The following is a 12322-nucleotide window of genomic DNA, read 5'->3' on the forward strand; positions in this document are numbered from 1 at the left end:
AATAAACCAGTGATACTCTTAACTTTACTTTACTTCACTTTACATGCACCTTTTCAAACCAACAGCCACAGTAAATGGTTAGTATTCCCTTTGTCTGAAGGAAGGAACTCAACTCTGAGAGGTTTAAAGGGGCCAGATGCAGAGTGAGTGCAGACACCTACTGTACAGATATACAGTAACATGTTCACTGCTTTGCTTCAAATGGAGTTCCTTTCAGTCAAAACGTCAACTTAAGGCCAACTCTTACTAATATTTTCTTAAACGTTATTAATAAGTATTTATTTGAAAACACAACGAGGTCAGTTCTTGTATTTTTTATCCATGTTTCACCCATAGGGCAGGATCACCTGATAAGTGATCAGAAATGTGCAAATGGCCCCTCTGTGCAGCCAATGGGGTTGTGTGGATAAAGCTTCCTGAGGTGATTGGTGGCTGGAAGGCCAACAGGACTGTGTGAAGAGGTTAAAAAGCTCCACTGTGGCACCAGGAGGGCAGACGCTGGCAGAGATGGCGGGCATGATGACAGGTCTTCTCCTTTTGCTGTTGGTCGGTGAGTTTCAGCTCCTACTCAGACTTCTGCTGCCTACTTTCACCTTTCTTATGCTCTGAGATAGCACTTCTGTGAGTTAAGTATTTAGGGCTGAATTTCAAACAGTCTAGGAAGCCAGTGTGTTGTTGTCTCTTCTTCTGAAACCCATCAGGATCCTGGAAGCTGAATTCCAGATCAGATTTCATTTAGTGTTTGTTTGAAAAGGATCAGATGTTCTCTCTTCTCTGTCAGCTGTGCTGTTCTGTAGGATAATACTTACAGTGTGAATCTATACTTCTACTGCCTGAATCTGCTTCATGGTGTTCTCTTTCTTTGTTTCATTTGTTCTGTTTTTAATTCAGCAGGTGAACCTATATGTTCATCAAACAGTGTGTGTGTGTGTGTGTGTGTGTGTGAGCTGAACTGTGTGTCCTTGTTGGTGTATAGCTACTGAATATGCTGAATGATAATTTCTGATCCTAAATATCTCGGTTCCTTCTTTTCTAAGGACACATTCTTCTGTTGTCTTACATAATACACTTCAGTAAAACACATCTCATTGATATTTATTTTCTCTTCTATTCATTTGAACTGCATTTGATATTGAGGTTTTCCAAAAGTAACAGAAAGTAATCAGGTTACATTACTTTATATTTTGATACTCAGATCAAGTTACTCATTACATTTCTTTGTCACGTAGCTGACCCTCCCAACCCTCTCTACAACAACCACTGTGTTTAACTGTCAGTCTGCTGGGTGGGTTTCTCTTTCAGGTGTGACAGTGGGCAGAGTGGTGGATCTGCAGAAGAGAATCCTCGGAGGTCAAAGATGTGATGATGATAAACATCAGTACCATGTGAAGCTGGTACAATATGAAGGGACAGATGACTTCCTGTGTGGTGGAACTCTGATCCATAAGGATTGGATTCTGACTGCAGGTCACTGTGTGCCAGAAGGGAGGTGAGAAAGTTTTACTTAAAATACGTAGATACATTAAATCTGAAAAATAATGATTTGAAACAAACATTTAAATAACATAAAATATCATGTCTTCATGTTAAATAACCTAAAGCATTACACTCTGATGCATTGCAGTCATTTATTGATGTCACTCTTTCCACTTTCATTATTTGCAGGACGACAAGCGTGAAAGCATTTCTAGGTAAGGATCGAGATCCCGAAACAAACCCAGTTAATATCGATCTGAACTCTATTGAAAGACATGAAGACAACCCTGACATCGCGCTCCTGAAGTTACCTGTGTCGTCGGTATTGATACCTGCTGATCTTCCTCAATGTAACGCACATCCTGCACTGTGAGTTGTGATCTTAAATAAGTCGGAGAGTGAAACTCCTAAGGAACTCAAACTGAGAGAAACCCCTGACATCTTTTTATGAATGTTATGTATTTTTCTTGTATTTCAGAGGTGAAGTTCAGATTGCAGGTTATAAACTCACAACGATAAAAAAGGGTAAAAAAGGTGAGAACTGAATTACTTTTTAAGTTACACGTTTGTTAAACATTTTTTAAACTTTGCATTATCAAAATTTAACATATGAATAAAACATTGAGTATTTATGACAAACATAAGAAACGAAAATACAAAATGTTATGTTGTAACAAGTGTCGTTTGATTCTTGGCTTTTAAAATGAATTAACTATTGAGCTCTGAGAGGAGAACCAGCCCAGGGTCACAGCTCATGAACATAGTAGTTTCTCTCTGGGAGGATTTTCCTTTGAGTTGTTGAGGCCGATTAGGGAGAGTGGTAGTTAGTTCCAGCTGTTGGGTGGGATCCACTGACTCCTTTAAGAAGGGCCTAACATCCTTTCTTTAAAAGAAAGCCTTTTATTAAACTTGTGTTTTTAAGTGTGTATTTTATGCCCCTTTGGGATTACTTTTAGCAATGACAGGTGGTTTACAAATAAAATGTATTGTTATTATTATTTTTATTATTATTAATGTTATTATGTATCCAATAAAGTAAAATTTCTTTGAATGTACATGGTCAGTAGAACATGTAGTAAAACACACCTTTTGATTTTCTCATCTAGAAAGCCACGACTCACCACATCTCTTATGTGCAAAGATGGACGTGGTCCAGTGTGATCCCAGAATATGTTCACCACCTGAATTTAATTATGATCATATCTTCTGTTACCAAAGAAATGAAGTGGATGCATGGGAAGTGAGTTGGCCTTATTTACTAGTTTGTGAGTATTCCAGTAAATGATGCACAAGTCTGTGTTTAACCATTTTTACATCTCTCTCTCTCTCTCTCTCTCTCTCTCTCTCTCTCTCTCTCTCTCTCTCTCTCTCTCTCTCTCTCTCTCTCTCTCTCTCTCTCTCTCTCTCTCTCTCTCTCTCTCCTTCTCTCTCTCTCTCTCTCTCAGGGGGACTCTGGTGGAGGAGTGATGTTCAACGACAGGATTTACGGAGTGCATGTTAGCAGTGTTCGAGAGGCTTGTGTTGAAGCACAAGCTATGGATGTCTGTAAATACAAAAAATGGATCGAAGAGTCTACCGGTCTTATCTTTCCATGAGAAGTTTTAATTGGGTGAGAGGTCCTGTAATTGAACAGACCTTCACACGTATTAAAACATTCTGATTGACTCTAAATTGGCTGATGATACATTTCCAATTGGTTGGTTTACATTAAATATTCAACTCTTATTAGAAAAGCTCTTTAAGATCATTTTAGAAGGCAGCGTCTGAGTTATAAATGTTATTTTGAACATTCTTGCCGGCAAACTTTTGTTACGGTACAAAATAAAGATGTATCTTTTTCCCCTTTTCAAATTTTTATTTGGAACCCATCAGCTAAATGATATCCTTTTCTCAATATAACAGAAATTGCACAATATTATGCAACTTTTGTATTTTTTAAATGACAAATGACCAAAAGCCAAGTCTGTTATTCTTCTGAGCATGCTGATCTCATTCTCTGTTGAGCTCAATCTGAAGTAATGCATTTAATTCTTGTTTCCCTCAAAATCAACTTCTTGTTTAATGTTGTCATTTAAAATATAATAAAGAGTCTAAATCAATATTTCACTGATTGTTTGTTTGTTTATGAATACAGCGTCACATGAACACATTTCTGCTCAATTCAACTGATCAATATCTTTGAACCTGCAGTAACAGTGTGTGTCCATGTGGGGGCAGCTCACTTTAATATTGATAATAGTTGCTTTATGTTAGTAATGAATGAGATGACTATCTTAGAGCAGTCTGCTTCTCTTCTCATGATGTATTCAGGGTGCTGTACTTGTTTGTTTTGTCCACACAACCCCATTGGCTACACAGATGGGCCCATTTGCACATGTTAGATCACTTATCAAATGTTCCTGCCCTGTGGCTGAAACATGTATCAAAACACTGACATCGTGTCTTCAAGTATATAAGTATTATTTTATTATAAGAAAATATCAGTAAGATTATATATTTCCTATTGTGGGGGCGTCTTCTATTACTCAGTATCCAACACCAACTGTAGGCTTTAGGAATACACTCTATGAATATGCTCTGTATCAACAGCCATTGGACCAGAGGTGGAGAAGTACTCAGATCCTGTACTTGAGTAAAAGTAGAAGTACTCAGATCTTGTACTTGTGTAAAAGTAGAAGTACTCAGATCTTGTACTTGAGTAAAAGTAGAAGTACTCAGATCTTGTACTTGAGTAAAAGTAGAAGTACTCAGATATTGTTCTTGAGTAAAAGTAGAAGTACTCAGATCTTGTACTTGTGTAAAAGTAGAAGTACTCAGATCTTGTACTTGAGTAAAAGTAGAAGTACTCAGATCTTGTACTTGTGTAAAAGTAGAAGTACTCAGATCTTGTTCTTGAGTAAAAGTAGAAGTACCAGAGTGTAGGAATACTCTGTTACAGTAAAAGTCCTGCATTCAAAATGTTCCTCAAGTGAAAGTAAAAAAGTATTCTCATCAAAATATAGTGAAAGTAGTGACAGTAAAAGTAGTCATTGTGCAGATTGATCCATTTCAGAATAATATATATGATATGTTTTATAATGATTGATCATGAAAGTGTTCTCAAAGCTGGTAAAGGTGCAGCTAGTCTGAATGACTTTGTATACTGCAGGGTAGCTGGTGGATTTACTCCAGGTGGAACTAAAGTCTGATTTAACACTTGATTAGATTTCACATCATTCATCCACATCTGTAAAGTAACTGAAGGGATTAAATACATGTAGTGAAGTAAAAGTACACCATGTACCTCTGAACTGTAGAGGAGTAGAAGTACACAGTAGCATATCATGGAAATACTCAAGTAAGGTTCAAGTATCACACAGTTCACTATGTTTCAAATATACAAACAGTAACATTAAAGGTTGTGAGATCATGTTGAATAAACTATGATTAATTAGGTTTAGGCTGAAGTTAATTCTATCAAATACGTGCACACATCACCTGAGCTACATGCAGAAGAGAGTAACATCTCTATCTCTATGGTGTCATTAGAGTGTCATGTTCCGGCTTTTACTGTATGGAGGACAGGAGCAGGAACTGTTGATAAGTGATCTAGACTTTGCATGAATGTGTAGAGCTCTGCAGCTGATAGGTGGAGTTGACTTTGAGCTGCTGTAACTACACATGCACGTCAGCCATGGCTCACTTTGTGTTTCTCTTGTTGCTGTTGGTCGGTGAGTACTCAAATACTTTTTCTACAGAATGCATTTTAAAATGCTGTAATCTTACGTCTAGCTTGACCATTGCACATGCTGTTGTTGATCTCCTTCTCAGACCTTAAAGGTATCTTGTTGAGTTTCCTTCTTACCAAGAGGAGAACAGTAACATATCTGAAGGTGTCGGTCTGTACTTGTGTAAAAAAAGTATCCGGATAATCTATTTTGGAGAATCTGACAGGGACTTTGTTAGTTTAAAAGTGAACCCTTCAGGTCTCCTTTAAAGGTCCCTTATTATCCTCCTTTTCACCAATATATCACAGGTCTCAGATATATCCAGAGCCTGTCTCTGATTGGCTGAAACACCAAACGGATTTTGCAGCATTACCCATAATCCCCTCTGCTGATTTTCTGTCTGTTACTTTAGATGAAAATAAGGAGCCCCTCCCCACGCCCCTCTGAGAGACATTTGGTTAGAAAGAACTCAATGGTGCTCTAGGAGGAGATTCAGGTGATAAGAGGGGGGCGGGGGGGTGGTTACCTCGGTTGCTGATTGGCTAATGGTTACTGTTACGTTCCCTCCAAATCTAGGGGTACGAAGGGGAGTAACAAAACACAAAAATGACCAGGCACGAGAAAAAGGAGAGGAAACTGATCTCTGAAGCCACGAGCAGGTCTTTTAATGGACAACAAAGAACACAGGCTCACCAGCCAATTTGCACATAAACTAAAGTACCAATATATTGGGGAGAGGCTGCACCTGGAGACAATCAGGGAGAGAGAGAGACACACACACACACACACACACACACACACACACACACACACACACACACACAAGCACCAACTGCGGCACGTAGCAGTTACACAAGCCAAACCATCGTTATGACATCATAAAGTGGCCAAAATCTGATCAGCTCATTTTCAGACAGTTTTTTATAGAAATGGATCAGGACAAAAAGAGAGAGAATCTATGCACCTATGCACTGGAGAATGTGTCCACAGTTCTTCAGGTTGTTCTGCTTCTCCCCTTCAATGGTTACGATTATTACGTATCTTCCAGGGGACATCAGCGACTCATTTTTTTATTTTGTTCTTCTGACCTAATGTCCAAGTATCGTCCCTGGTGCGTCGGCTTAATGCTTCAGCTGTTACTCCTGAACCCAATATCCTGATAACATCCCTGGGTCATAGGCCAGGCAATTCATCATCTGTTTGAACCCACCCAGGACGTTCTCTGGCAGGTTTCACGATGAGCACACGGCTGGATCTGCAGAAGAGAATCGTTGGTGGTGAACCGTGTGAGCGTCAGTACCATGTGAAACTGAGAGCGGCTGCTAGTGGATCCTCCAACCTGTGTGGGGGCACTCTGATTGGTGACCGCTGGGTTTTGACTGCAGCTCACTGTTTGAAGCCAGGAAGGTGAGACAATATGTCTTCAAGGTCTCCTATAAAGCAAAATGCACTTTTTGATGTCTTTTATACATAAATGTGTCCCCGGTGTGTCAGGGAACTCACAAAGTGTCAGAAAATAAAATGGAGCTGATCCAGATTTGCGTCCGATATGACGACATTACTAAAATGTGGGCGGGCTTTACACCCAATCAGAAACTTTGCTATCAGAAACAATGCGCGATGTGTTTTGGACGTAATATGGTCTTTGTTTACATTAGCAAGCATCGCTAACACTCTAACCTGTGCTGGAGAGAGTGTGTGTAAAGAAGCAGGAAATAAAAAGGAACTCACCTTGTGGTCAACCTGAGAGAGAAATAGTTTGAGGCGCTCCATACTGTTTCAGAAAGAATCCTTGATGTGGTCTAGAACATGATGGAGTTTAATCACAGCATCATTTAGCTGAATATCTGCTGGTGGAATTATCTCTCTTCCCTCCGCAGCTCACAGTTTGCCTGCGTGCCCAAAAGGGGGCGGGGCCAGCAGTTACTGACTGAGAACCTGCATTTCTCTAACAGGCCTGAAATAGAGGGATATGAGGGATCTCCAAAATGCATGATCTGTTTGGTACACCCCCCAGACCCCTCCCCCCCCTGGTCGACGATTGCAACACAGAGGGCCTCATCACATAGCTTAGCGTGGGGCCACAATATATCTGAGACCCATAAAATAGCATAATAGGAGACCTTTAAAATACTATTCACTCTGAACATTTACAGACAAATGTATGGTTTACGGAGGCCAATTTAAAAATGTGTTTGGTAAGACAAATTGGTGAATAGATAATAAACACATTGACCTCTTCCTCTGTGCAGGAGTTTGTTTGCAGAGTTGGTTTTGAATGCAGGGGATCCAGCAGAAGAGTTACAAATCACAGCAGAACCTGTCATCTACACGGACAACGAGGACAGGTCCCATGATATCATGCTGCTGCAGCTGCCAAAACCCTCTGGTGTTCCACCTGTTGCTCTCCCTGACTGTGAATATCGCCCTGAAATGTGAGTCGTGCCTTTTCCCACCTCGATGTTGGTTTGGAGAGTCTCACAATGTTTAGGTTGGGCTTAGTTTTGTCCAACATATCAGCTCAAAACCGTTATGCTAAGGTCTGATTGATATCAACCAGTCAATCCACAGAAGGGAAACCCTGAAAGTTTGTTTTCTGCAGCATATCATTACAGATATGATTTAGATACAGTTCAAGAAACTAGTCAAGACACTTCCCCTACCGTCTCTGTGAGGCATCTGATGTCAAAGCAACGTAATTTAGAGTACCTTATTGTTAATCTGTCAAAATCACTTATAGACCCACATTTGTCAACTGGATCTTTTTCACTAAAGGATTTCATAGAGCTGCATGTGTTTAAGTAATTATTAATAAGTGCAACTATAAGTCAGTTGTGGAAATACAGTCAATAAGTGGTGGAATTTTTTTTTTTTTAAAGCTAGTGATTCCATGTGGTACAGTATATCCCTGAATTTGTTCAATGCTTGCATCAAATCCTAATAATGTTTTAAACTAAGCGCTTGTTTTTTCTTGTTTCTATTTGTACTAGGGTTGAGATCGCAGGTCATGCTGCCACTACAGGGGGCCCTGGGGATAAAAGGAGTGAGATTCAATAAAGATTATGATATTTTTCAAAATGTATTCTTTGTATCTGGGACCAGGAACTCTATTGCTCTTTAGCTGCCCTAAAAAAAAAAAAAACTTTTCCAATTTCAAATGTTTTTTTTGTTATCTGTAATCGCCCTTTATGACAGCAGAACAATTGCTATTATGAACTATAAAAGTATAAATGTTTAACTTAACATGATCTTGCTTTGTTTAATTTCTTTTCTGTTTGTAATTTCTGCCGTTGTTCTTTCCTTCTCTTCTCCAGAACCCGGTGCATCGCCTGCCCTCCACTGTGCAGACATTAACGTTGTTGATTGTAAAGACCTCGTTAATACTCTGCAGACAGATTTCCCAAAGGCCTACCCGGTTAAAGCGTATCAACACTGGTTCTGCGGTCAAGCACGTGGCAAGGATATATGTTACGTAGGTTGGCATACCTCCAATGTGTACTCATATATGTCCTTTAAGCGTTTTTGATCAGGTCAACTGAATACATGTTTCTCTCACAGGGAGATTCTGGTGGAGTAGCTGTGTACAAACACATGATTTATGGCGTCATTTCTTTTCTGGGTGATCCTTACTATGTATGTAGAAGAGCTGCAGCATTCATGGACCTCTGCGACCCAGAATACGCTGCATGGATCAAACAAACAATTGCCTGAGATGTCTACATTGGCTCTTTCATAATTAAAGCTCGAAGCTACACTTTGTGTGTTTTCTGAATTTTTTCCAACACAGAAAATGTTGTCATACATATTAGATCAAAAAAAAATTGTATCTGTTTGGAAATAAATGGGGAAGTCTCCATCCTAAAGAAAGGATTACTTATACAGTATGTCCGTGTTTTAGATATACAGAAGTCATGAGTAGGTGTCCTCCAATATATAAACCAAAATCAACCCCTTACAGTACCGACAAAAAGAGAGGACATGAACTTAGTGTCCTCTCTAGTAGCTATGGCCCTAGGCAAAGACTTTTTTTTTTTTTTTTTTCAGGAGAGGACTCTTTAAATTAGAGACACTACATACTGATATACACCTGAGCATCAGCAGGAGAGGACTCTTTAAAGTAGAGACACTACATACTGATATACAGCTGAACATCAGCAGGAGAGGACTCTTTAAAGTAGAGACACTACATACTGATATACACCTGAACATCAGCAGGAGAGGACTCTTTAAAGTAGAGACACTACATTCTGATATACACCAGAACATCAGCAGGAGAGGACTCTTTAAAGTAGAGACACTACATGCTGATATATACCTGAACATCAGCAGGAGAGGACTCTTTAAAGTAGAGACACTACATACTGATATACACCTGAACATCAGCAGGAGAGGACTCTTTAAAGTAGAGACACTACATACTGATATACACCTGGACATCAGTAGGAGAGGACTCTTTAAAGTAGAGACACTACATACTGATTTACACCAGAACATCAGCAGGAGAGGACTCTTTAAAGTAGAGACACTACATGCTGATATACACCTGAACATCAGCAGGAGAGGACTCTTGAAAGTAGAGACACTACATACTGATATACACCTGAACATCAGCAGGAGAGGACTCTTTAAAGTAGAGACACTACATTCTGATATACACCAGAACATCAGCAGGAGAGGACTCTTTAAAGTAGAGACACTACATACTGATTTACACCAGAACATCAGCAGGAGAGGACTCTTTAAAGTAGAGACACTACATGCTGATATACACCTGAACATCAGCAGGAGAGGACTCTTTAAAGTAGAGACACTACATACTGATATACACCTGAACATCAGCAGGAGAGGACTCTTTAAAGTAGAGACACTACATACTGATATACACCTGGACATCAGTAGGAGAGGACTCTTTAAAGTAGAGACACTACATACTGATTTACACCAGAACATCAGCAGGAGAGGACTCTTTAAAGTAGAGACACTACTTACTGATATACACCTGAACATCAGAAGGAGAGGACTCTTTAAAGTAGAGACACTACATACTGATATACACCTGAACATCAGCAGGAGAGGACTCTTTAAAGGAGAGACACTACTTACTGATATACACCTGAACATCAGAAGGAGAGGACTCTTTAAAGTAGAGACACTACATACTGATATACACCTGAACATCAGCAGGAGAGGACTCTTTAAAGTAGAGACACTACATACTGATATACACCTGAACATCAGCAGGAGAGGACTCTTTAAAGTAGAGACACTACATACTGATATACACCTGAACATCAGCAGGAGGACTCTTTAAAGTAAAGACACTACATACTGATATACACCTTAACATCAGCATGAGAGGACTCTTTAAAGTAGAGACACTACATACTGATATACACCTGAACATCAGCAGGAGAGGACTCTTTAAAGTAGAGACACTACATACTGATATACACCTGAACATCAGCAGGAGAGGACTCTTTAAAGTAAAGACACTACATACTGATATACACCTGAACATCAGCAGGAGAGAACTCTTTAAAGTAGAGACACTACATACTGATATACAACTGAACATCAGCAGGAGAGGACTCTTTAAAGTAGAGACACTACATACTGATATACACCTGAACATCAGCAGGAGAGGACTCTTTAAAGTAGAGACACTACATACTGATATACACCTGAACATCAGCAGGAGAGGACTCTTTAAAGTAGAGACACTACATACTGATATACACCTGAACATCAGCAGGAGAGGACTCTTTAAAGTAGAGACACTACATACTGATATACACCTGAACATCAGCAGGAGAGGACTCTTTAAAGTAGAGACACTACATACTGATATACACCTGAACATCAGCAGGAGAGGACTCTTTAAAGTAGAGACACTACATACTGATATACACCTGAACATCAGCAGGAGAGGACTCTTTAAAGTAGAGACACTACATACTGATATACACCTGAACATCAGCAGGAGGACTCTTTAAAGTAGAGACACTACATACTGATATACACCTTAACATCAGCATGAGAGGACTCTTTAAAGTAGAGACACTACATACTGATATACACCTGAACATCAGCAGGAGAGGACTCTTTAAAGTAGAGACACTACATACTGATATACACCTGAACATCAGCAGGAGAGGACTCTTTAAAGTAAAGACACTACATACTGATATACACCTGAACATCAGCAGGAGAGAACTCTTTAAAGTAGAGACACTACATACTGATATACACCTGAACATCAGCAGGAGAGGACTCTTTAAAGTAGAGACACTACATACTGATATACACCTGAACATCAGCAGGAGAGGACTCTTTAAAGTAGAGACACTACATACTGATATACACCTGAACATCAGCAGGAGAGGACTCTTTAAAGTAGAGACACTACATACTGATATACACCTGAACATCAGCAGGAGAGGACTCTTTAAAGTAGAGACACTACATACTGATATACACCTGAACATCAGCAGGAGAGGACTCTTTAAAGTAGAGACACTACATACTGATATACACCTGAACATCAGCAGGAGAGGACTCTTTAAAGTAGAGACACTACATACTGATATACACCTGAACATCAGTAGGAGAGGACTCTTTAAAGTAGAGACACTACATACTGATATACACCTGAACATCAGCAGGAGAGGACTCTTTAAAGTAGAGACACTACATACTGATATACACCTGAACATCAGCAGGAGAGGACTCTTTAAAGTAGAGACACTACATACTGATATACACCTGAACATCAGCAGGAGAGGACTCTTTAAAGTAGAGACACTACATACTGATATACACCTGAACATCAGCAGGAGAGGACTCTTTAAAGTAGAGACACTACATACTGATATACACCTGAACATCAGCAGGAGAGGACTCTTTAAAGTAGAGACACTACATACTGATATACACCTGAACATCAGCAGGAGAGGACTCTTTAAAGTAGAGACTACATACTGATATACACCTGAACATCAGCAGGAGAGGACTCTTTAAAGTAGAGACACTACATACTGATATACACCTGAACATCAGCAGGAGAGGACTCTTTAAAGTAGAGACACTACATACTGATATACACCTGAACATCAGCAGGAGAGGACTCTTTAAAGTAGAGA

The 12322-nt window shown here is 39.6% G+C and overlaps 2 protein-coding genes across 2 annotated transcripts; both read left to right on the forward strand.

Annotated features, from left to right (window-relative positions):
- The first annotated feature begins 426 nt into the window (after positions 1 to 426).
- On the forward strand, positions 427 to 3575 carry LOC307035749 (serine protease hepsin-like). The gene is made up of 6 exons (XM_079675423.1): positions 427 to 550; positions 1303 to 1489; positions 1666 to 1845; positions 1955 to 2010; positions 2583 to 2716; positions 2922 to 3575. The coding sequence occupies exons 1-6, from the start codon at positions 508 to 510 to the stop codon at positions 3069 to 3071; spliced, it is 750 nt and encodes a 249-aa protein (XP_079531549.1). The 5' UTR covers positions 427 to 507; the 3' UTR covers positions 3072 to 3575.
- A 1537-nt stretch (positions 3576 to 5112) lies between these two features.
- Positions 5113 to 8894, forward strand: LOC307044805 (kallikrein-6-like; the record flags this gene model as incomplete). The annotated part of the gene is made up of 6 exons (XM_079690198.1): positions 5113 to 5186; positions 6413 to 6590; positions 7436 to 7618; positions 8174 to 8226; positions 8498 to 8655; positions 8742 to 8894. Exons 1-6 carry the CDS (start codon positions 5150 to 5152, stop codon positions 8892 to 8894), a joined length of 762 nt encoding a protein of 253 aa, XP_079546324.1. The 5' UTR covers positions 5113 to 5149.
- Between the last annotated feature and the right edge of the window lie 3428 nt (positions 8895 to 12322).

This window comes from Notothenia rossii (assembly GCF_949606895.1).
Source record: "Notothenia rossii genome assembly, chromosome: 1".
Taxonomy (NCBI): Eukaryota; Metazoa; Chordata; class Actinopteri; order Perciformes; family Nototheniidae; genus Notothenia; species Notothenia rossii.

Bases quoted from the DNA above. Each gene is read 5' to 3' on its own strand.
- LOC307035749 (XM_079675423.1), top strand. From the start codon at position 508: ATGGCGGGCATGATGACAGGTCTTCTCCTTTTGCTGTTGGTCG. The intron at 1,490-1,665 runs GTGAGAAAGTTT...CATTATTTGCAG, and splicing joins CACTGTGTGCCAGAAGGGAG to GACGACAAGCGTGAAAGCAT. The intron at 2,717-2,921 runs GTGAGTTGGCCT...TCTCTCTCTCAG, and splicing joins ATGAAGTGGATGCATGGGAA to GGGGACTCTGGTGGAGGAGT.